At 40.5% G+C, this 25,680-nt stretch overlaps 1 protein-coding gene across 2 annotated transcripts in view; it reads left to right on the plus strand.

The window, feature by feature from the left end:
* Positions 1 to 25,680, plus strand: part of RNGTT (RNA guanylyltransferase and 5'-phosphatase) — a 1,209,919-nt gene that overhangs the window by 426,834 nt on the left and 757,405 nt on the right. Inside the window, exon 10 of one of the 2 annotated variants that reach the window (XM_029595426.1) lies at positions 20,054 to 20,125. The exons of the other annotated variant lie outside the window; for it this stretch is intronic. Within the exon in view, the coding sequence (XP_029451286.1) occupies positions 20,054 to 20,125 (72 nt within the window). The remainder of the gene's footprint in view (positions 1 to 20,053; positions 20,126 to 25,680) is intronic. 2 annotated transcript variants of the gene reach the window in all.

Consider the following 25,680-nt stretch of genomic DNA (forward strand, 5'->3'; position numbering starts at 1 on the left):
TATGCATAAATCAACAGCTACCTATTGATGAGCTAAGGTTCAGACAACACTATATAAGTTTGATTTCCTTTGTGTTTTATCTCTGCCTTTTAAAGTTTTCTTTGGTTGAAACTATCTATCCTTGACTGTTGGCACAGATGTACATGCATTCATTTTTTTTTTTTTATTGCAGAGCTGCTCATGGGATGAGGTTTGTTAATAGCTCCCTTGAAACCATTCTGTACTATATTTCTTTCTTAAATGCCATGTTGTGACTAACAAACCCATTGCTAAGTTTATTTACGAAATTGTGATCTGTGAAATACTTCATTTCAAAGCATGTTTCACTACACATATTGCATAATTCTTGATAATGTGGTAACTATACTGCAGTTTCAAGTCACAAAAACAAATGTATAACGATAATGGAGCTAGTATGGCTTGGTGGCTCAATGGCAGCACTGCCCTCCCTGGTTTGTCAGGTTAGGTCTTTGCTTTTCTGGCCAGCCAGAGCTAGGATGCTGTGGAGGCCACAGCTCCTGGTGAGTGCCTGGCAGGGGGGTGGCATTGGGGCTATGTGTCATCAATAAGGACTATACCTCATGGCCAAAAGTAGAACTCATGATACAGGATTTCAGATGCAGCTGTGGTGGATGGCTCATGACTTTAGGACAGTTTTTCCAATGACCAGACTAGGAACAATTGGAGGGGGAGGGTCTATTAAAATAGAGGAAAAATATACAGGTGACTACAAATGTGAAGGCTCATGGTGCCCTAATCCCAGCACTGATTTCAATTGAGCTGAAAGAGGAAGGAGGAACTACTTGGCTAAAAACCCCCCACAAGATGTCTGAGAATTAAACATTTCTTTTCAGAGCTTAGGCATGGTCTCCAGATCAAAATAATGTTTGTGCCCCTTAAATTAGAACTTGGAGAGGCTTATAGCTGCCCTGCCTGGGTGAGTCCTTTGTTTTACATCATTATCTGCAGTGTTGTACTGCTACAGCTGTTTTTCCTTGCCACTTTCTAAACTGTAAGAGCCCTGTTGGACTTGCGACAGCATCTAGTAGCCATTTTGTTCTGACTGTACTTGTCAGCAGGACCATTGCTTCCTCTGGGCTAAACGGCACATACACTAAATCAGTGGTCCCCAACCCTGTCCTGGGGGCCCACCAGCCATTTGGGTTTTCAGGATATCCACAATGAATATGCATGAGAGAAAATTTGCATTCACTGCCTCCATAACATGCAAATTTTCTCTCATGCATATTCATTGTGGATATCCTGAAAACCCGACTGACTGGTGGGCCCCCAGGACAGGATTGGGGACCACTGTATTAAATCATAGAGTAACTACCCTGGCCTAGTTTCCTGGCAGGTTTGTATTTTTTCAGATGATAAAAATTACACCATGTCAAATTTTGAGACTTTTCTGGGCTGTTAGCTTTTAACTTTGCTGGATTTGTACACCCTTCCCCTAAAACTATAAACATTCATACGAAAGAGCCATAAATAGAGGAGATAAGCTCTATCTTCAGGTTCCTCTGCTGTCAGGATGTTGATGCTGCTGAGGTCCTGCCCTTCCTGATGACTTCACCACAGGCACCTTGAAGAGCTGACCCACAGTGGCCTGATCTGCCTGAATTGCCCGATGAAGGTTTTCTTCCACCTGCCTCCGCCAGAGAAGAGAGAAGCCTGTCCCTGGGTTTCTGTACTGCTGGGTTATTCATGGTGCTGAGGCTTTGCTTCTCCCACTGACATTTCTGTGGGATGCTCCTGAAGGGGTATACCAAATGGGATTGTCTCTTTGGGAGTGAACCAAGAGGACTGGATATTAGATCTGATTGGCTCGTTGCCTTTTAGCTGGGTTGGCTGAAGTATTTAGTTCTTAGGTTTTTCATGAGGCCGGTTATTTTTGGTCTTTGCTGGATTTTATTATGTGGGCTTGTAGGTTTTGTGTGGGAGTGTATTTTTTTGTTTTTTTTTTTATTATATTCTGTAATGTGGCTTGTCTGTATATATTCTTTTTAATATGAGGAGGGAGTGTTATTTTTTAAATTTCTTTCTACCTTTTTCTCCCCAGTTAGAGTGCAGAGGTATTTGGCAGTAATTAGGAATTTATATGCATGATTTTTTGTATGTTATTGCTTTATTATATTATGTATTATGTTTGATACATCTTGTATGCAAATAGTAAATTTTGGGTCCCTTTTTTAGGGGAAGTAGGCAGTATAGAAACCTAAAATATAACACTAATAGTAATACTACTGCTAGTCAGAGTTATTTATATATTGCTACAAGATGTAGTGCAGTACAGAGACACACAAGAGACAGAAAAGCTGTTTAAAAATAGTCATCTAGCTGCGATTTGTCATCTAGTCGCAAACGATTATCAGTCCGAACGGTTCTAGTGCATACTTTAGAACACATTGTCAGGCTTGCTGGTGCGGCATCTTTCAAATTCATTTTTTTAATTGCAATTTTGATTTAAAATAACCCTTAAAAAATACCTTTGTTTTGATGAAAGAGTGTTTGTGAAGATTGTTTGTTGCCGGTTCCCCTGTTTGATGTTCATTTGATAGATGGGGCCGAGGTTCAGTGCTCTTTTTGTTGTATATCAAATTTTATGAGCCATGCCAGGAACAGAACCTCTGAAGACCTTATGTTTTTCTGAAGCAGATTTACAAGCCCTTCTAGTTAAACCTTCTGTCTTTGCTAACACCAGCACACCTTCAGATAATGACCAATGGTCCACCCTGAATAAATTGCTTCGATGATCCATACGCACCACGCTGCATGCGGATACATTACTGGAATATTGTAGACAGCAAAGAATTCCACGAGGACTTCAGATTTTAAAAGAGCCTCACCTTTACAAGGAAGACTCTGACTTTATACAGGACTGGAACACAGTACTGAACAAATGCAGTTTAGATCTGATGATCCTTATAATCAAAACTGCCCAGAAGAAAGATGCTAAAACACAGGCTGAAATTATTTCTATAAAGGAACAATTATCATCTACCATTAATTTAGATGTGTTCAAAGAACAAAGCTGGAGAAACAACCCCTCACCCACAGCTAGACTGGACTACAAAGCCACCCTCAACACCTACAGAAACGCCATACACAAAACAAAAAAGGACTTCTATGCAAAAAGAATTCATAATTTCATCTTCGACTCTAAAGCTTTATTCTCTTATGTTTCATCTCTCACCAAACCAACGCCCCCATCCATTCCAGACCAAAAAGCGCTCAGCAAGGCCAACGAACTGGCCACGTACTTTAAGACAAAAATCTCCAACCTTACTCGCCCCCTTACAACCCACTACACTCTACCAACACCTCTGAGCACATACCAACTCACTCAGAATGCTAGACTAGAGTCATTCGAGCCCACATCCGCCATGGAGATTGAAAACTTACTCAAAAAAATTAAACCATCCGCACATCCCTCAGACCCACTTCCTACCAATTTGCTCACCGCCATCCCAAACACAGTCGCAAAACCCATTGCGGAAATCATCAATACCTCCTTAGCCCAAGGCACAGTACCCAATCAGCTAAAACTAGCAATTCTCAAACCACTACTGAAAAAACCAACTGCTTCACCCACGGACCCAGCCAACTTCAGACCCATTGCAAACCTTCCCCTTATCTCCAAACTGATGGAAAAAGCTGTAAATAAACAACTTTCCGAATATCTCGAGGAGCACAACATTCTTTCCCCCGCACAATACAGTTTTTGAAAATCACTAAGCACAGAGTCCCTATTGCTTTCTCTCACGGATACCTTACTTCTGAACCTGGAGAAAAAACAGTCATTCCTACTGGTTCTGTTAGATTTATCCTCAGCTTTCGACACGGTAAATCACTCACAACTCCTAGACCAACTATCAAACATAGGAATCAAAGGCACAGCTCTCAGTTGGTTCAAGTCGTTCCTATCAGACAGGTTTTACAAGGTCAGAATTAACAACAAGGAATCTGACCCCATCCTATCAGACCAAGGCGTACCACAAGGCTCATCCCTCTCTCCCACCCTGTTCAACATTTACCTCCTTCCCCTCTGCCATCTGCTATCACAACTCAAGCTTACTCATTACCTCTATGCAGACGACATCCAGATCCTCATCCCCATCACAGAATCAATTCAAAAAACCTTCGCCTTCTGGGAGAATTGTCTTCAACCAATTAAACAACTACTTTCCAACCTGAACCTGATTCTAAACTCCAGCAAAACAGAGATGCTACTTATTTCACACAACCCAAACACCCACTCACCTAGCCTTGCACAATCCACATCTTTAAACATGGATCTCTCTGCAGACGTCAGGAATCTAGGAGCATGGCTTGACAACCAACTTAACTTAAAAAAAATTTATAAACACCACCACCAAGGACTGCTTCTATAAACTACAAGTCCTAAAAAAGCTAAAACCACTCCTGCACTTCAATGACTTTCGCCTCGTTCTTCAATCCATTATTTTTTCTAAACTCGATTACTGCAACACAATCCTACTTGGCCTCCCCTCCAACAGCATCAAACCTCTACAGATGGTACAAAACGCCGCAGCCAGAATCCTAACTAACACTAATAAAAGAGACCATATCACCCCCATCTTGAGCAACCTCCACTGGCTACCCATCAAACAGAGGATCCTATTTAAAACCTTAACCATTATTCATAAAGCAATTCACAACGTCGCACCTATATCATTACAAACTCAACTTCGTCCACACTTATCCTCCAGACCCATCAGAAGCGCCTATAAAGGCACCCAAGTCGCAGCTCCAGCTAAATCAACACTAAGAAAAAGAGCACTCTCAACTGCGGGACTACACTAATGGAATGCTCTCCCACCAGACCTACGCCTCGAACCCAGTCTACCAGAGTTCAAAACAAAGTTAAAAACCTGGCTCTTCAGGCAAGCTTTCCAATTCCCAGAATGTAACTAGGCACCTCCTCTGACTTCTTCTCAGATCCATTCATTGCATCGTATCACTAACACCATAGATACTTAATTTATATACTTAATTTATATACTTTCTTACTCGCAATTTTATTTAACAGTCATTAATCATATACTATATAACTGTATACTTATTTATTATTACTCCTTTGTATACCTTAGAATAAATTGTTCCTAGTTTGTTCCCATCTCACTGCAACTATTATGCACATGGTCGTTACCCAGTCAATCCACATAACATGGATCATCTTTATCCAACTGTTAATTTGCAATGTTTAATCCGCTAACTATCTTCAGAATACGATGGCGTTTGGTGGCTCGGTGTCGCTATACAAAGTTCCTTGTAAAAAGTTGAACACACGTATTGTTTCAAAATACGAATAATGTTAAATGTTAAATAGTTTATTGTTACTTTTCAATGTTCCTTGTAATAAGCCCAGGTCGGACCGCTCCAACCAGGGTAACTTATTGTTTATTGTAAACCGGATTGATTTGTATTGTATACAGGAATTCCGGTATATAAAAATTAAAAATAAATAAAAATAAATAAATGTTTACACTGAGCACCTGCACACACTCAATGAATCCATTGAGAAATTGAAATCTGACATTAAAAAATTAAAATACGATAAATTTCAGAGGGATGAACGCGATTATACCCAGGGATATGTTTACCCTTGGATGAGTAATAAAGCCAAATTGAAGTCGAATAAAACATTTGATTCAGGAAGTGACGATTCTTCTGGAGACGAAGTTCTAAGCAGAACCGTTCTGAATCTCCCTGTGAAAGATACTGGATCTGATAATCGTTTTTTAGGTCGAGGTCGAGCCAATCGACGACTACCCCGCTCCAGAGGGGTCTATTGGCAAGACGAGTCACAGTACAACAGACAGACCCGATCACAGACACGTCACAATCCTTGATATTAAATCTATCTTCAGTTGTGCTTACCCCGGTTCAAACCAATATTCTAGAAAAGGGGCTCACATTCATCCCTTCACCTAAAGCAGATTTATTCTCTTTAGAAGTGGCACTTTACAAGTTTGTACGGAAATTATATATCAGACATTTTTTCATCACTCAACCAAGCGGTCCTGATTTATCAATATTAAAAAATAAATCCACTTGGGTACCTCCTGGTCCAGTTGACTCTGTTATTTCCACTTTCCATCAAAAAATTTTACAAGATTTATGTCTCTTTTTCTGACAGACGTTCTTTTTCTAATATGACACGTTCTGAGGTGAAAGCATTACAGACCCTTTGTCAAAATCAAGATCTGATAATAAAGCTGGCTGATAAAGGGGGCAAAATAGTATTGATGAATCGAAGCAGAAACACAACGTCGATGAATCACAACGTCGATGAATCGAAGCAGAAACACAACGTCGTCTTCAAGACCGGAAGTTTTATCAGCCTCTTAAGACTGATCCTACACAAACTATATCAAAAGAAATAGAGCTTATCGTACAAAAAGGAGTTGAATTTGTTTTTTTGACATCACAGGAAGCCTCTTTTCTAAAGAAACCTTTTCCGATAGTTCCAGTATTTTACATTCTTCCAAAAATCCACAAGCCTTTGACACATCCACCTGGTAGACCTATAGTGTCCAGCAGAGGGTCTCTGTTGGAACCATTATCTAAATTCATAGATTACTTTCTGGCTCCCTATGTACAGATTCAAGAATCATACATCAGAGATTCCCAAGCCATGTTACATTTTTTGCAATCAATTACTGTCGACACTTCTACATTAATCATGGTTACTCTTGATGTTGAAGCTTTATATACCAATATACTGCAAGATGAAGCCATGGAGATTGCCTACAAATATTTTGAATCACGTTCGTGCCCCCAGAGAATTCCTTCTTCTTTTTTATATTCTTTATTAAAGTTAGCCTTGACAAAATTTTTTTTCGCTTTCGAAGGCTCTTTTTACCAAAAGTTTGTGGCACCGCGATTGGGGCCACCATGGCCCCCGACCTTGCAAATCTTTACATGGCAAATTTTGAAGACCAGTGGATATACACTAATAACCCTTTTTTTCAGCATATAGTGGTGTGGAAATGCTATATAGACATTTTTCTTTTGTGGTCTGACACACCAGACACGTTGTCACAATTTTTGAATTGGCTTAATGGACGTAATGCTCATTTATATTTCACCGCATAGGTTCAACGTGACAAAATTCATTTTTTGGATATTAATATTACGAAGACGTCACACAGTTTTGGTTTTTTTTTAAATGTATTCTTTATTAGTTTTTCAATGATTACATCATGAAACCACTAACAAATATGTATCACAGTACAAAGCAAGTTTGTGTACTTAAAACAATATAATATAATATTTACTGTAATACATGTTACATAACAGGGGGAGAATATTAACATATTTGTTAAAGAAATCATATCTAGTGCAGTCCCATATATCCTAATGAGACTACCATTAGACAAAACAAACCATAATTGGAGAATGGAGTAATCTATTTTATCAAGAATCCTTTACCTCTAATGTTTCAAATTCAGTTGCAGATTTATCCAGTAGGAATGTCTCTAAATGAACTGGATCTGTAAACCCAAATTTTTTCCCCTTATAATTTATATAACATAAACAAGGAAATTTTAAAAAGAAAGATGCCCCTAGAGCCACTACATGATGTTTTAATGCTAAAAAGGTTTTCCTTCTTGCTTGGGTGGCTCTGGCTACATCCGGGAATATTTGGATCTTATATCCACAAAAAGAGACATCCTTATACAAAAAAAACTTTCTGAATAGTTTATCCTTGTCCTGTTCTGATAAAAAGGCAATAAAAAGGGTTGCCCTATTCTCAATTATGTCCAGAGACTCCTCCAAGAAGGTTGATATTCCTATACTTGGAGGAGTATCCAGGCCATCACCGGGAATATTCTTATCCCTTTTCTTTCTGAAATAGTATATTTTTGACAAACTGGGAAATTCTTCATCTTTATACATTAACACTTCCTTAAGAAACTTTTTAAACATTTCAAAGGGGACAAAAGACGTGTTGTTGGGAAATTTACCAATCTTAAATTTTTTAATCTCAATAAATTTTCCATTCATTCTAGTTCTTTATGTATATTTAAGCTATCACACATAAATGTATTTTGTGATGACTGAACCAATTGCATTTTCTCCATCTCAAATATATCTTTTTCACATTTTGAAACTTTTATCCCCTGTTCATTAATCTTTTCAGAATTAACATTAATAACAGCTGACAAGGATCTATTTATAACAGCAATATTGTTATCTAATTTTGAAATAGCTTTCCATAAATCTGATAATGTAACATTGTCTGGATTTACATCCAGAACAGTGTTACCAGTAAGAACTGGAATATGTTCTGGAGTTATAACTTTAAGTAAAGATTTCTCAGACTCTTGACTTTCTGCTCGGGAAACCAAGCTTACTTCCAAGGGGTTGAGTCCTACCAGTTCTGTTGCCAGTTCAGTAGGTGGAGTCTTACATGGCTGCAGTGGTAAAACAGGAACTCCTTCTGGACTAAGGGAAGCAAACGATAAACTTCCCATAACATCCTCATTTGGATCAATCCTCTGTCTTACGACGTGTTGATCCATGGGGCCGGTGCAATGTTGAAGCACGGGTGATGATGTGATTGCCTTGGCTTTTCTCTTCTTCCCTATCTACGAAGAGGAGATTTAAACAAAGACAGTTTCCTGGCAAAACTCCCAAACTCACCCGGACTAAGCCGGACCAAGCTGTGCGCCCCTTTGGTGACGCGCCGGCGGAGACGAGCGCCGCGCCACCGGCTGATTTCAAAGCCATGGCCACGCCCCTTCGACGTGAGCAGCGACGTCCTCAGCTGTGGATGGTAAGGGAATCAGGGGCTCTCCTTCAGCGGTGAGTCCGTTCAGCTTTCGCCGCAGCTGTCAACAAGTTGAGGCCCTTCTTCCTACGTGGAGTCTCGGGGAGAGGTGGCCATGGCCCCCTCCTCCTGCTCTCTCCCCGAGATTACAGCGTGCCACTGGCTGATTTCAAAGCCGTGGCCACGCCCCTTTGACATAAGCAGCGACGTCCTCAGCTGTGGATGGTAAGGGAATCAGGGGCTCTCCTTCAGTGGCGAGTCCGTTCAGCTTTCGCCGCAGCTGTCAACAAGTTGAGGCCCTTCTTCCAACGTGGAGTCTCGGGGAGAGGTGGCCAGCAGCCCCCTCATTCTCCTGCTCTCTCCCCCAATGTCACACAGTTTTTATACCACCATATACCAGTTTCCAGCAATACTTTTCTCCACTTTACAAGTGCTCACCCGCAGAGCTTGAAAGAAAATCTTCCAGTCAGCTAATTTTTCAGGATTCGACATTTATGTACATCTTTAACAGATTATCAACAACATGCAAAAGATTTAAGTATGCGATTTCAAGTCCGTGGTTACCCAGTACATTGTATCAAACATGCTAACACTCGAGCCAAATTTTCTCATCGAGAATGGTTATTCCTCCCACGCCCTTCTGACACCATTGAAAAATTGACTTGTGTATTACCATTTTCATCTATGAGTCAAAAAACTAGAAATATTATCTGTAACAATTGGCACATTTTTCAATTATACCAAGAATTTAGGATACTCCCAGATTTACATATACCCGAGCTACCAATTTACAGGATCAGTTGGTTCACTCAGATTCATCACAACAGAAAATTATTACAACTGAAACTATAGGCTCTCATCAAGCATGTGGATCGTGCTCAGTATGTCACATGATTCACACATCTGCAGTTTTTTTTCACAAGACTTAATTTTACTTGGGTATTGAGACATCAGACTAACTGTTCAACTACTGGTATTATTTATTTAATCCAATGCCCCTGTAATCTTTGGTATATAGGAAAAACATCATGTTCTTTCAAAACACGTCTTGTGGAACATCGTTCCTGCCTAAATAAGAGCCATCTCTCTGCACCCTTGGTAGTGCATTACGTTGAAAAATCTCATTCCTTAGACTCTTTGAAAGCATGCATTCTTGAGCAATTATTTCCTTCTTGGCACGACGATGATTTCAATACCGAACTGTTGCAAGCAGAACAGCAGTGGATTCACAGACTGGACACGTTACATCCATCTGGACTTAATACATCTCTTGATCTACATGTTTTCCTTTAAAGTACAATTATAGTTGTTTATCTGCTCTTATTATGGCACCCAATACGTCATCACGTCATCCAGGCGCGGGCTATTTAATTTTGACATCTGATTGTAAGCTGTCTCTGTCCTGTTTCCCGCGAATTTGTTTGAGACTTGGTGTCCACTTTATGAAGGTCCTGCTCTCCATCAACACAAAAGCTAAGTAATAATTTTGTTTGACAATTGTCCCACCTTTGACATTTGGTTTCTTTAATATTTACGGAGACTTGATTTATTCAATTCACCCCTGAAGAAGCTACGTGGCAATGTAGCGAAACACCGGCCATTGTCAGGCGGGTTTAGACTACAATTTTATGGGACACAGCTTATAAATACTTATAAAATTCATCAAGCGAGAAGCTGTTTAAAAATTGTCATCTAGCCGCGATTTGTCATCTAGCCGCAAATGATTATCAGTCCGAAACGTTCTAGTGCATACTTTAGAACATGTTGTCAGGCTTGCTGATGCGGCATCTTTCAAATTCATTTTTTTAATTGCAATTTTGATTTAAAATAACCCTTAAAAAATACCTTTGTCTTGATGGAAGAGTGTTTGTGAAGATTGTTTGTTGCCGGTTCCCGTTTGATGTTAATTTTATAGTTGACACACTTGCAAACATAACTGTTAAAAAGGGTTCATGAAAATTAGTCAATGACTGATAAGGTTAATGATTTTATACAAGGTATCTGTTAACTGCTGTGCTTTCTTTATAAATATTTTATGAAACATGGGCACAATTTTCTGTTAAGCAGGGCTAAAATATTACTTTCTCTGTGGACAAGCAGGTCAAGTATCAGCCACAGAATAGGGTTTTGGATTTCAAAAATATGGACTTTGTTGAAATGGGGACATAGCTGGAGGTAGAACTAGAAGACTGGGAAAAATGAGAAAGGTGGAAAATCAGTAGGCCAAACTAAAAGGTGCAATTGCAAAGGCAACAAATCTATATGTCAGAAAAGTAAACAGAAATAAGAGAAATAAGAAACCAATCTGGTTCTCAAAGAAGGTGGCTGATAAAATAAAAGCAAAAAGAACAGCGTTCAAGAAATATAAAAGATCCCAAAATGAGGAACATAGGGAAGAATATCTGGTGAAACTGAGGGAGACGAAGAAAGAAATCAAGAAAGCTAAATATCAGTCGAAAGAAAGGATTGCCAAAAAGGTAAAGAGAGGTGACAAAACATTTTTCAGATATATCAGAGAAAGGAGAAAGGTCCGAAGTGGTATAGTGAAATTGAAAGGTAACAAATATCAATGTGTGGGGAGAGATGAAGAAATAGCCAAAATATTAAACACATACTTCAGTTCGGTGTTAACTAATGAAGACCCTGGAGAAGGACTGTTGATAGTTAACAAGATTGTGGATGGGGGTGGAGTAGACGAAACTCCGTTTACATAAGAGAATGTATGGGAAGAGCTAGGAAAACTGAAAGTGGACAAGGTCGTGGGATCAGATAAGGAACATCCCAGGATACTGAGGGAGCTCAGAGATGTGCTGGTGGATCCACTGAAGGATCTGTTCAACAGATCTCTGGAAACGAGAGTGGTGCTGCAAGATTGAAGAGTGGTGGTGATTCCGTTTCACAACAGTGGAAGCAGAGAGGAGGCTGGAAACTATAGCCTCACCTCGGTGGTGGGAAAATTCATGGAGACTCTGCTGAAGAAAAGGATAGTGACTTATCTACAATCCGGTGGGTTGCTCGATCCGAGGCAGCATGTTTTCACCAGGGGAAAGTCCTGTCAGACAAATCTGATTGAGTTTTTTTTGATTGGGTGACTAGAGTATTGGATCAGGGAAGAGCACTTGATGAGATTTACTTAGATTTTAGTAAAGCTTTTGATATGGTCCCACTTAGAAGACTCATGAACAAAATGAGAAGCTTGGGAGTGAGAGCCAAGGTAGTAGCGTGGATTGCAAACTGGTTGATTGAAAGGAGACAGTGTGTAATTGTAAATGGAACCTTCTCTGAAGAAAGAATGGTGTTAAGTAGAGTGCTAGAGGGATCGGTTTTGGGACTGATTCTGTTCAGTATCTTTGTGAAAAACCTGGCGGAAGGGATAGAAGGTAAAGTTTGTCTATTTGTGGATGATACTACGATCTGCAACAGAGTGGACATGTCTAAAGGAGTATAGAGAATGAAAAGTGATTTAAGAAAAATTGGAGTGGTCAAAGATGTGGCAGCTGGGATTCAGTGCCAAGACGTGCAGAGTTATTCATCTGGGGAGCGGCAATCCAAAAGACCTTTACATGATGGGCAATGAAAGAGTAATGAGCACGGACTGGGAGAGGGATTTTGGGGTGATACTGTCTGATGATCTGAAGATGGCAAAGCAATGTGACAATGCGATAGCTAAAGCCAGAAGATTGCTGAGCTGCATAGAGAGAGGAATAATCAGTCAGAAAAAAAGAGATGATAATGCCCTTGTACAGGTCTTTAGTGAGACCTCTCCTGGATTACTGCATTCAGTACTGGTGCCCGTATCTCAAAAAGGATAAATTCAGGATAGAGGCAGTCCAAAGAAGAGCAACCAAAATGATGACGGGTCAGCATTGGAAGACTTATAAGGAGAGGCTGAAGGATCTGAATATGTACACCCTTGAACAAAGGAGGTGCAGGGGAGATATGAATCAGACCATCAGATATCTGAAAGGTTTTAATGATGCACAATCGTCAAACCTTTTCCGTTGGAAAGAAATTAGTAGAATTAGAGTCATAAAATGAAACTCCAGGGAGGATGACTCAGAACCAATGTCAGGAAATATTTCTTTATGGAGAGGGTGGTGAATGCCCTTCTGGAAGAGGTGATGAAGATGAAAACAGTCCAGGAATTCAAAGGGGCATGGGATAAACACTATGGATCCCTAAAGGCTAGAGGTTAGAAATAAACAAAAGAGTGCATGAGTGTAACTGGGGGTAACCTGCTGGAGTGGCAGTTGCTACCCTTAACAAATAACAGTATCGAGGCTTAATGCAACTCCATCATTGCTCTCTGTTTCAATGGCAGTGTGTGAGAAAAGGGGACTTGGATTCAGACAGCAGCTAACAAGGGCCTACCTTTTATGGTTTGGGGAACAAATAAATATTGGGGTAACTAGCTGTTGCAGTACTTGCTACCCTTTATCACTAAGCCTGATACTTTTGATGCAACTCCAACATTGCTTTCATGGCAATGGTTAAGGGAAATTGGATTCAAACAGCATCCATGGGTTCTGACTTTTACGGTCTGGTAAACTGATAAGGATGGGTGTAACCTACACAGTGCAGTGGGTACTGGCACAGTGCAGCATATACTGGCATAAGCTTGCTGGGCAGGCTGGATGGACCATTTGCTTCTTTTCTGCCCTCAGCAGCAGCAGCCCAGGCAGCATGTCAGAAAGAAATCTTTGCAACTCTCTTAAATCAAACCACCACACTATTAAACACAATTCCTAGTTAGCCTTTGAAGGTCTTCCTCATGGTCTTTGGTAATAACAGATGGGATAAAAGATCATACAGTAGTAGCGCCATCTTAAAATTAAAATCTTCCTTTCCAAAACCAAGGGAGGCACACTCTAATTGTAGTCTGCCGTTTTGAAGCCCGCCAGAGTTGTTTGTGCCCTATTAGGTGCAGCAACCAGATAATTCCTGTATACAAAAGAGTATGATGTGATATCAAAGGTCATCCATTATAGCATCCCAGTACAGAAAATCATTGGGATCCCGACCCAGATAGAATGCAAGAAATGAAGTTGTAATCATATGTGATGTTTCCGTAAATTTGACAACAGAATATTAGGTTGAAATACAAGAATGACTTTGCTTGAAGAAGTATCAGTACCAAGCGACTATTTTATATTCCTCCTGTATGGAGATTATTAATTAACAAGTGGGGGTACTGTGAGATAAGTAAAATGTGATAGAAAGATACAAAAATAATACCAGCTTTCTTAAGTTCCCTCAGCTTGATCAAAAACTTTCAGGCACACCTCATTATATTGCTGCTGCTGCATGTGACAAATTTAAGAGCTTGAAAAGAAAACTCTCTTCGGCACATTTTGATGCTAAGAATATGAGATGTAATGAGAGAGAGAGAGAGAGATGTTAAGAGAAAAGGGCAGCATACCATGGTTTAAAAACAAAAATTTATTTCTGCCACAATATGCAACAAAACAAACATATTTGGAAAAGCCATCCCTGAGGGGGAAAAAAGTGCTTATTTAACTGTGAAGCTGCAGTTCTTTCCTCACAGTTTTTTGTGAAAGACAAGGGTGAGAGGATGGGAAACCGACTTGGAGAATAGCAGGAAGATAAGCAAATTTGGAATGAGGAAGGCAAGTAAGAAAGTGAGACGGTAGTGACTGATTCTGAATTACTTTCTTGAAGTCATGTTGGCATAGACTTTTTAATTGAGATCATTGGCCTTGCTTAGGGTTGGCTTTAGGGATAATGGCGCCCCATGTAAATGACAATGGCTCCTTCCCGTTATTTCTTAATGTTTCTCACAGTTGAAATTGTTAGCTGTAAGCATTTAGAGATTATTTACCGTATATCCATTTTCTAAGCACAAATTACATTATCTTCATTTTCAAATGCTCAGACTGCTGCTTTGGTGAGCTCATGGTTGCTGAAAGTAGAGTGAACAACAGGCATAGACTGAGAGGTTAGAAGGGTCAGAGTAGGTAATAAATCAGCTGGAAGGGTATCTAAACTTTTACACATGCCATATTCACTGTTTTATTATTTATTATTTTCAGTCTACTAAATTCAGTAATTACATAGTAATTTTGCTTTAAAAATTGCATAAAGATGTCATGTTCACCTTACCTTGTAGAGATTGTCTCAGCTTCTGTTCATTGAAACATACAATTTGATCAGAGTGCTTAAATGTTTACACACAACTGTAGTCTTTCATGTCCATTTATTTTTATCAATGTCTGCAGATGTGTGTAAATCATCCAATATAACTGGTCTTTTTAGCTGTGCCTATTAACCTTCTGTTCACCAAGTGTCATAGATTTATCAGTAGGTTGTAACTCTGAGCTAAATAACATTGTACACTGCTTTGGCAGAAAGTTTATTTTCAAAAAGTTAATTAATGTAGTCAAAAAATAGTAAGCTAGCAGAGGAGGAAGCAAGTAATAGCAGATAATAAACACCGCTGTTACTTTTCTCCTGCTATAGGAGGGCGGATCATGGTGGGGTGGGGATGGTGAATGGAATTGGCAATGGTACAGGGCCAAGACTGGGAAGATGTAACTTAAGCAGCTGCTAGTACTGGTGCATTAAAACTCATGGACCTGCAAGGACCAAAAGCACCGTTGGGGCAGGCGTCCCTGCGGGTATGATGAGCTGTGGGTCCGCACAGATCGTAGACTCTAAAGGTCTGCCCTGCTTGTATCATATCGATGAATTCCAATTGGGGTGACATCTCAGATGGGATTTTGATATTTCTTTAATTAATCTAGAGGAAAGGGAATACCAAAGTCTCATCCCATCATGTGATCCCAGTTGGAATTCATAGACATTTTCTTTGATTTGAATTCAGTAAACTCCTGTTGTAAGTGGAGTTTATGATTGTGTTGAAGCTCACAGTTTTTTTTTCCCATCTATATGCAATATATTACTATACTGAAACAGATCCTGGTAAGAATAAACACCTGTATAAGAACATAATCACCTTGCTGGGTCAGAGCAAGGGTCCATCAAGCCCAGCTTCCTCTCTCTGACAGTGGCCAGTCTGGATCTCTAGGACGTTCTGGTGGATCCATTGCTTGTTGGCCTCTCCCATCAATAAGTGGTGACTTTCCCAAGTTTACCTGGCTAATAACTGTTTATGAACTTTTCCTTCAGGGACTTGTTTGAAACCCCTTTTAAACTTAGTTATGCTGTTTGCCTTGACCATATCCTCCACAACAATTTCCATAGCTTAATTGTGTGTTGAATGAAAACAATACGTTCAACCATTTGTTTTGAATCTGCTACTTATTAGTTTCATGGAATTTCTTCTAGTCCTTGTAATTTCTGAAGGAATAATCATTCCATATTTACCTTTCCCACTCCACTGATAATTTTAGAAACCTCTTTCATATTCCCTCTTTCATATCTAATGAGCCCTAGCCTGTTTAGCTTTTCTTCATAAGGAAGTCATTCCATTCCTTTATCATTTTTGTTGCCCTTCTCTGTATCTTTCTAGCTCTGCTATATATGTTTTTTGTGAGTACTGAACACAGTGAGTACTGAACACAGTACTCAAGATGTGATCATATCATAGATCTATACAGAGACAGTATGATATTCTCAGTTTGTTCTCCATTCCTTTACAAATAATTCCTAATGTTCTGTTTGCTGTATTGAGTACTGCAGCACACCAAGCTGAGGATTTGAAGTATTGTCCACAACAGCAAGATATTTTTCCTGGATGGTGATCTCTAAAACAGAACCCAGCATCGTGTAACTATAGTTAAGATTATTTTTCACTTTGCACTTGTCCACATTAAATTTCATTTGCCATTTAGATGTTTTCTACTCTAGTCTGGCATGGTCATTCTGCAGTTCTTCACACAACCTCTCTGAATAATTTTGGGTCAACTGCAAATTTAATTGCCTCGTTTATTTCTCCATTTTCCAGAACATTAATGAATAAATTAACACCAGTCCCAATACATATCCCTGAAGCTTTCCATTATTTACCTCCTTCCATTGGGAAAAACTGATCATTTAGAAAACTAATTTTTCACCAGTTTTATCCACAGTAAGATCTTATCTTCTATCCCATGACTTTTTAGTTTCCTGAGAAGTCTCTCGTGAGCAAATTTATCAAATGCTTTCTGACAATACAAATACACTGTGTTGATGGGCTCACCTTTGTCAACATGCTTGTTTAGATCTTAAAAGAATTCTAATAAATTACAGCCCGATACTGTAAAACCGCGGGAGAGCGGACGAACGCCGGCTCTCCCGGCGCACGCACCGGCCCTTGGCCGGTGCGAGCGATCCAGTATGCAAATTAGGCGACGCGGTGCAAACGAGGGAAAGGAGGCGCTAGGGACACTAGCGCGTCCCTAGCGCCTCCTTTTGGCCTGGAGTGGCGGCTGTCAGCGGGTTTGACAGCGACGCTCAATTTTGCCGGCGACGGTTCTCGAGCCCGCTGACAGCCACGGGCTCGGAAACCGGACGCCGGCAAAATTGAGCGTCCGGTTTTCGGCCCGACAGAAATTAGCGCCGACCCAAAGGTCGGCGCTAATTTCTTAGAGTAAAATGTGCGGCTTGGTTGCACATTTTACTTACTGAATCGCGTGTGCATACCTAATAGGGCCATCAACATGCATTTGCATGTTGAGGGCGCTATTAGGTGCCGCGGGTGGGCCGCGTGTTTTCCTCCCCTTACTGAATAAGGGGTAAGGGAAAACACGCGTCCAGAGCAGGCTGACAGTGCGCTCTGACGGAGCACACTTTACTGTATCGACCTGTTAGTAAGGTATGACCTCCCTTTGCTAAATCCATGTTGCCTCTTCCTTATTAAACCATGTTTATCCATGAATGGCTAGAGGATTTTTGATTTTGGGGCCTAGCAATTTCTTCTTGTTTGTTTGAACTTCAATCTAAAAAAACATGGGCTGGGATCTGGTGCTATGAGCTTTCATTGGCAACTACCTGGGGAATTTTCTCCTATTTGATAATTCCTCCTAACTTACTTTCAGGCCGATACAGTACAGTGCGCTCCGACGGAGCGCACCATTAGCCGGTATTTGGCCGTGCGTTTTCGACGCGCTAGCTTTACCCCTTATTCAGTAAGGGGTAATAGTGCGTCCAAACCGTGCGTTCAACCCCCCCAAACCTAATAGCGCCCGCAACATGCAAATGCATGTTGATGGCCCTATTAGGTATTCCCGCGTGATTCAGTAAGTAAAATGTGTAGCCAAGCCACACATTTTACTTTCAGAAATTAGCGCCTACCCAAAGGTAGGCGCTAATTTCTCCGGGCACCGGGAAAGTGCACAGAAAAGCAGTAAAAATTGCTTTTCTGTGCACCCTCCAACTTAATATGATGGCGATATTAAGTCTGAGGTCCCGAAAGTTTAAAAAAGTTAAAAAAAAATAAAAATTTGAAATAGTCCTGTGGCTCGCGGGTTGAAAACCGGATGCTCAATTTTGCCGGCGTCCAGTTTCCGAACCCGTGGCTGTCAGTGGGCTCGAGAACCGATGCCGGCAAAATTGAGCATCAGCTGTCAAACCAGCTGACAGCCGCCGCTCCTGTCCGAAAAGAGGTGCTAGGGACGCGCTAGTGTCCCTAGTGCCTCTTTTTACCGCTGGGCCTAATTTTAATAAATGTATTTACTGTATCGCGATTTTTACTGTATCGGCCCGTCAGTGCAGTCATTGCAGTAATAGGTTTTCGACTGGGGGCTGCGCCCCAGGGCTCCTTGTGGAACTCTGAAGTCATAGGTGCTAAATCTAGTCACTAGGTGTCGCCTTGGTGCAATGACTGAGACTCCCTGCTCCCAGGATCTGTTAGAACTGCTTGTGCAGCATTCCTGGCTGGCCCAAGGGAAACATGGCCTTAAAAATGAATCCAGGTTTGCTGCGCTGAGCTACTGGGTCAGCAGCTAGCTAGGGTATTTTGATATGTACTTTGAGGCCTTAAGCATGTATACCGTACAGGAGAGTGTGATACCATACAGACATTCAGATACCTCAAAGTTATAAATAGTGCACAAAAGAAAAACATTTTTAAGAGGAAAGAAAGTTGTGAAACAGGAGGGGTAAATGATTGTTATAGTGGAGCTGGTGGGAGCAGAATCGAGAATATGTGGGAAAAAAAAGTGTTCAGAAGCTTGTTTAATCTGCTGATTTGGAAGTATGGACTTTCCATGAATATACACTGTTCGGATCTAAATTTGCATGGCGTGAGGTTTCGGGGAGATGGTGTAGCCTGGGCCTGACTTCTATCCTGTTGAAAATTACCTTGATCCAATAAAGGTGACATTTTCACTAGGATCGAATTTGAAAAGTACTAGAAAATCTTTGCATTCATATTGCTTTCTCTTTCTTTCGTTGTTTAATTAAAGCAGTAATGGTGCTACATTTTGCCATATGTTTTGGGTATAACTTTTTTTTTTTTTTAAAGAGAAAATGGTTTGATCAGATCACCTTCTGCAATTCACAAGTAACCCTGTAGATCATTACCTCTTCTTCTTCCAAAGATAGTATAGTGGTGGTAGGTTATAACCCGTGTGCACATGTGTAAGTATTTTTTTAATAGGGTGGAGCTAGACATATATATTGTAGTCTGAAGGTTGAAGTTGCAGCCATCAGAAACAGCTCAGTGGCCCATCACATTGCTGTTAATATGATGCCTGCTATTTGCATTTTTCCAGAGAAATGCTTTGATATGAATGATATTCTTACCTTAATAACAGCACCCCTACAACTCAATGCTTGTAAAGACTCCAGGCTGGCCTGAAGTATGTCTTCTCCTCCTTTATCCCTTGACTGTGGAATGCCTTCCTGACAGAAGTCAGACTACCCACTGAGCTACTGATGTTCTGCCATAAGATAGAGCTCCCACCCAGCCCACCCTGCTTAGCCAACCAGCCTCCTCTCATCTCTGCACGTTCTCATGGCCATTCCAATGGATGCTAAAACTGGACCTCATGACCTCTTTTACCACTCTCTTGGCTTTATTTTTTATTTTTTCTGTATTTATAAATTTGTGATGTATCTATATTATGTACCTTGTGTTATGCCTTATATATTATACGTATTTTAGTATTGTATTATATACCATGCTTATTTATGATTTATGTATGGAAATTGTGCAACCATCTTGTACCTCATTCTGAGTACTCTGGTAGGAGTTACGAGTAAAAAATCCTTGAAATAAGTAAATTAAATACTTCTTGTAGGTACAAATTAAAAGGTAATTGTTATTTTTTTCTCTGTTTTTTCTTTTTTAAGGAAATGATTGTTGACAAGGTAAATGGGCAGGTCGTACCGCGGTACTTGATTTATGACATCATTAAATTCAGTGTAAGTGCATTTTGTTATTTTCTTTATCTCAATAGCCATGAAACAAAACTTTTAGTATCATTGCACTGTTTAAGCCAAACATAGATGGCTTATTTTATTACTCTGCAAATATGTTTGTTTTTGTTTAGTGTTTAGTGTTTTTTTTTTTAACTGGGTGGTTTAATCCTCCATGTTTGGCCTGGTTGTAAACAGTTTTGTGACCCCTGTGAAACTGAGTGGCAAAGAATTATCTTCCATCTTACACAGGTTTTCAGCCAAAAGGCCAAGAAGGCACAATTCACAGTTTCTAGTTCATGACTCACACACTTGAGCGAGGTTAAAAAACAAAACAAAAGAAAATAAAAACCAGCCAAACAAACCAAAAACAAAGAGGAGAATCTGGTTGTATATTGACGTTGGAACTCCAACCTTATCTCACACATTTGGTGAATGAAGATACCTGTGGAAGAAAATATTGCATGATGCCAACTTCAATGACTGAACATTAGTGTTGGAATAAATTGTGAATCTAAAGAAATCTTACATTACTGTAAACATACAGGAGGACTGATTTGGCCTCTTATGTACAGTGATATTATTTGTGAATAATTCTTATGTTTGTGCTATGAAGGGTATTTCAGTGTGCAAAGAATCCAGTTGCCTCCGTCACCAACATTATTATTGCAATTATGCTCTAGAAACCAGTGTTCTAGATATTACTGTGGTTCTAGAGCTGTCAGGATCCCTTTTCCCTTTATAAAAAAAAGAGGTCTTTGGAGGCGTATTTAAATATAACTTTTATTTTACAAGGGAAATTGTGTTCCCCTCCCCGTCACCCAAAGCTTGCTTTTACAGCCTGTTACTGGAAGGATGATGCATGGATAGGATCTGCTCCAGGGCAGTATGTGGCAATTTTCTGCTTTCATATTGTTTTGTAGTGCACCAAGGACAGATCATATGCCTGAGAAATGTTACAAACTTTGTTTTAAAGCCTTCAAAAAAGGAAGGGGGTACCTAGGTGCAATAGAAACAGTCTATGCGTGCAAACTTTCATGTCTTTAAAAGGGAAATAAGGATGGCACTCGCTTCTGGGTGCTCCACTTTGAAAAAGAGTGTTGGGGTTGCACCGCTCAATTTAGTCTGGGTCTGAAAGGCCTTGCTGCTTAGCTTCCTCCCACTCAAGCTGTCTCCCAGCCATCCCATAGACTACTTTCCTTATATTTATATAAGGAAAGTATATATATATGTATATATATTCTTCCTAGGCACAGAACCAATATCCTTAAATTATTTTAAGAGGCAATTAAATGTATTTGAAATTTTATCATTTGTTGTGAATTAAAACATCTGTAACAGTGTTTTTTATTCCATGTAACTGTGTTGCCTTAGTCATAAGGCAGACCTGGATGCTTAGAGCTTGCCACATCTATCTCTATTTCTCTGCACTAAGAAAAGAGTTTTCTCAAAGAGTCATTGGCTGCAAACAAGAGCCCCGATTCTCACTTTAAAACATCCAGAAAATTTACCTCCACTCCTGCAGAGACTCTGGAGATAGGGAAATACCTAGAGTACCTGAATGTAATCTACTTTGAAGTATAATGGAAAGCAGAATATAAGTGAAATAAACAATAAAACTAATTTAGCACTGAGTGCACAGTATGGCATATTGGATTGTATGGACAGAGCTGGTTTTGTAATGTAATGGTTTAGAAGAACAATTGCCAGTTAAATGTTTTTTAGGGAAATATCGGAAAGGGAGCTTACAGCTGTTATAGGTAATGTGAAGTCATCTTCTGCTTATCTCAATTTTTGTCCTTTTTCTATTATAAAAAATCTGCAATCAGAAACTTTTGAAATTTTGAGGATAATGGCTTTCTACTAATGAGGTATTAACTATCTTCCAAGCCAATTAAAAGAAGCTATGGTTAGACCATTAATAAAAGATGAAAAGGTATCCTTACAGGGGTTAAATAATTATCGACCAATCTCGCAACTTTCAACTTTGTCCAAGATAATTGAAAAGTTGTCCTAGTACAACCTGAAGAGTATGTGAAAGATAATTTAATTTTAGTTAAAAATCAGTTTGGATTTCATAAAGCCCATAATACGGAACATCTTTTGTTATCTTTAACAGATATGCTGTATCAGAGATTGGATTAAGGGTTGTCAGGCTTAATAGTGCATTTGGATATTGCATCTGCATTTGACATGGTGACTCATAAGGGATCGATTTCTCAGTTGGCATGACTTGGCATTGTGAGAGTTGTATTAGAGTTGTTCAGTTCATTTTTGGGTGAAAGGAAATAGTGATCCAAAAGGGTTCAATGCAGTCTGCATGGAAATCCATTATAGGAGAAAGTACCATAGGGGGTCTGTGCTCTCCCCAGTACCGTTTAATATTTATATGACATCCCTGAGTACTGTGATTGATTCTCTGAAGTTCAGTATTATATGTATGTGGACGATATTCAGCTGTATATTCCCTGTGATATAGATGGTTCCTTGTATGCTATTTCAGAATTGTTTAGAACTTAAAAGTTGGTTGAATAGCAGAGGGCTTCTTTTGAACATTCAAAAGACAAAAATTCTTTTGGTTAGTATAAGTCTCCCTGTTAATGAGTTGATGATTCTTCTAGGCAAGCAGAATGGTAATCCTCACACATGGGTGACATTATCAGATGGACCCCAGCATGGAAAATCTTTGTCAAAGTGAGCACACTGAGCATGCCCAGCATGCCACTATCCACGCGTCCATATGGGGTCACTCTTCATTCTCCCTTTTTCCGTGAACCATCTGCCTCACGGTCATGGAGTTCTGCTCTTTTCACATGTCTTTCCTGGTCGGTTATTGACTTTTTCTGCACCGGGTCCCTCCTCTTCCTGGTCGGTGACCTTAGGCGGCATGGTAAGTTTCCCTTCTTGTGGTTAATTGCCAGTGTGTCGCTTGTTGGTGGCTGCCAGTCATCGACTGCTCGCTGGCCTTTTTATGGTGGTGTCTGGTTTTCACCGATGCCCCCACTGCCCGTGGACCATATCTCTCACTAATCCACATGAGGTTTACATTCTTTGTCTGGGGGCATTTCATGACGTCCGGGGATATCGTTTTTGTGATCAAATGACCCTAAAAGGCTGTTGTGCCCATCTGGATAAGATGGAGGAGCTTTTTTAGGCCATGAACAGGACATAAACCAGTTGGAGTCTGTCCAGTGGTTTTCATTTTAAAGCATATGGGGATAGACTTAAAAATCTAAACATGTATACCTTAGAAGAAAGGTGAGATAGAGGAGATATGATAGAGATCTTTAAATGCCTCCAAGGTATCCATGCACAGGAGGTAAGCCTCTTTCAAAGGAAATGAGACTCTAGAATGATGAGTCATTTGATGAGGGTGAAAAGGTAGTCTTAAGAAATATTTCTTTACAGAGATGGTAGTGGATGCATGGAACAGCTTCCCAGTGGAGATGGTGGCAACAAAAACAGCATCTGAATTGTAGAAAGCATGGGATAAACACAAAGGATCTCTAATGGAGTGATGGGAATTGTAAAGCTAAATTGGTTGGGCAGATTAGATAGGCTACATGGTCTTTCTTTGCTATCACATTTCTGTTTCTTTTTCTACCTACAATCCAGTGTATTGCAGGATCCTCGGCAGCATGGTTTTACCAGAGGCGGACTGTGTCAAACATAGTTGATTTTTTTCAGTTGGGTGATTAGAGAATTAGAATGAAGGTATGTGTTGGATATGGTTTTGTTGGAATTCAGCAAAGCTTTGGATACTGTTCCACATAGAAAACTGTTGAATATACTGAGCAGCTTGAGGGTAGATTCCAAAGTGGCGAACTGGTTTAGAAATTGGTTGAGTTACGGTGGTGGTATATGGAATTCACTTTTAGGAAAGTGATTGGTCCTGGGGATGGTTTTGTTTAATATCTTTGTGAGTGATATTGTAGAAGAGTTAGAAGGAAAAGTTTGTATTTGTGCGGGTGACACTAAGATCTGCCACAAAGTAGACACACCCGAGGGAATAGACATAATGCAAAATGATCTAAATGTCACGAAGGAATTAGCTGCATGGAGGATTCCCCAAATAGGAGCAGGGCTGGACACTTGGACAGAAGCGGACAGGGGCTTCCACATGACCAACACCTCCCCCTTGGGTTGAGCCTACAGGTTCTGATGTCTGGCAGGGCTTTCCTGGAGGATTACATGGCCGGCTGAGGTCAGGGAAGGCAGTATTCAGATGAAGTCAGTGTCTAAGCAGGAGATCAAGGTAGGCAGTGAACAAGCAAGGTCAAGGCCAGAAAAAGTCTGAGTCAGCAACCAGATCAGTCCAAGGAAGGCTGATAGGGAAGGCAAGGCAAAGGCAGCACAGGGGAATGAGGCAGGAGCTGGGGACAGGCAGGAACTGAAAGTAAGGGCAGGAATGGGAGGCAAGGCCTTGGATTGAAGACTAGAACTGGCACCTGATTCAGGCAGGGGCTAGAGACAAGGGCTGGAACAGGAGGCAAGGCCTAGAACTAGTGACACGGCTGGTACTTGAAGGCCTACAGGAATCAGGGGGCCACAGGGAGAACTGGGCAGGATAGGATAATGACCAAGCAGGACTAGGGCTAGACAGGACAAGATTAGGACTGCCAGGACCACAAGAACAGGGCAAAAAATATAAAAACACAAGCAAACAGTAACTAATGCAAAGCAAGTTACATATAAGATAAGACAAGACAAGGGAAAAACAGACAAGGAGGCCTAAGCAGGCCATAAGGGAAGGCAGAGTAAGACTAGAAGGCCCGAAGGCCGTGGGACAAGACAAAGTGAGGCAAGAAGGCCAAAGGGCCATGCAGTAGCAAGGCAAGGTGTGCCAGTGCAAGGAGCCAACATGAATTGATGAAGAGGCGCACCGCATTGTGGGACAGGCAGGGCTAAATAGGGCTGGTCTTGCTGCATCATGGAACCATCAAGTAGGTGGCTAGAGCGGGAGACAGCATGGCTCTGTGAGGACCTCTGCTGGCAGGAGGGCTGTCTAGCAGCCAAAATCATTCAAACCATCAATTTTCTGTCTTAATTGTCTGTAATTATTTGTGAAAGATTTAAGAAAAGAAAGTTTAGGTTAAATAATCTAAGACTTCAAGTTTCTGGGTCTCACTCACAGGCTTCTGTATTTTAGCTGTTTCTTCCAGTGTGGGCATTTGTTTGTTAAAATATCTTGTTTTGGCAGTCGGGGATTATTCAGGTGGCCCTAATGGTTATGCCAGCACCTGGCCCTCACTCATTTCTTGCAGTGGTAGACCAAATCAAACTGTTCCTTTATCTGTAGTGTCATTCATGCTTCGGTCATGTAGACTGGAGTCTTCATGCAACATTTTAAGCAAAAATGGAATCCAGTTTCTGCAAACATGATGAGACAAAGCAGTAGGGAACCACTAACCAAAGAAGATGGTTCCTATCATCAAAAAGGGACCAGATTTAAAAACGACCCCCCCCCCCCCCCCCGCCGCTTTCCAAAACAATACAAAGAATTGAAATGCAGTGTCCATTATGGCCATCTTACTTTCCCTATCAACTCCCTTTTTAACTAT

Source organism: Rhinatrema bivittatum, chromosome 3 (genome assembly GCF_901001135.1).
Source record: "Rhinatrema bivittatum chromosome 3, aRhiBiv1.1, whole genome shotgun sequence".
Lineage (NCBI taxonomy): Eukaryota > Metazoa > Chordata > Amphibia > Gymnophiona > Rhinatrematidae > Rhinatrema > Rhinatrema bivittatum.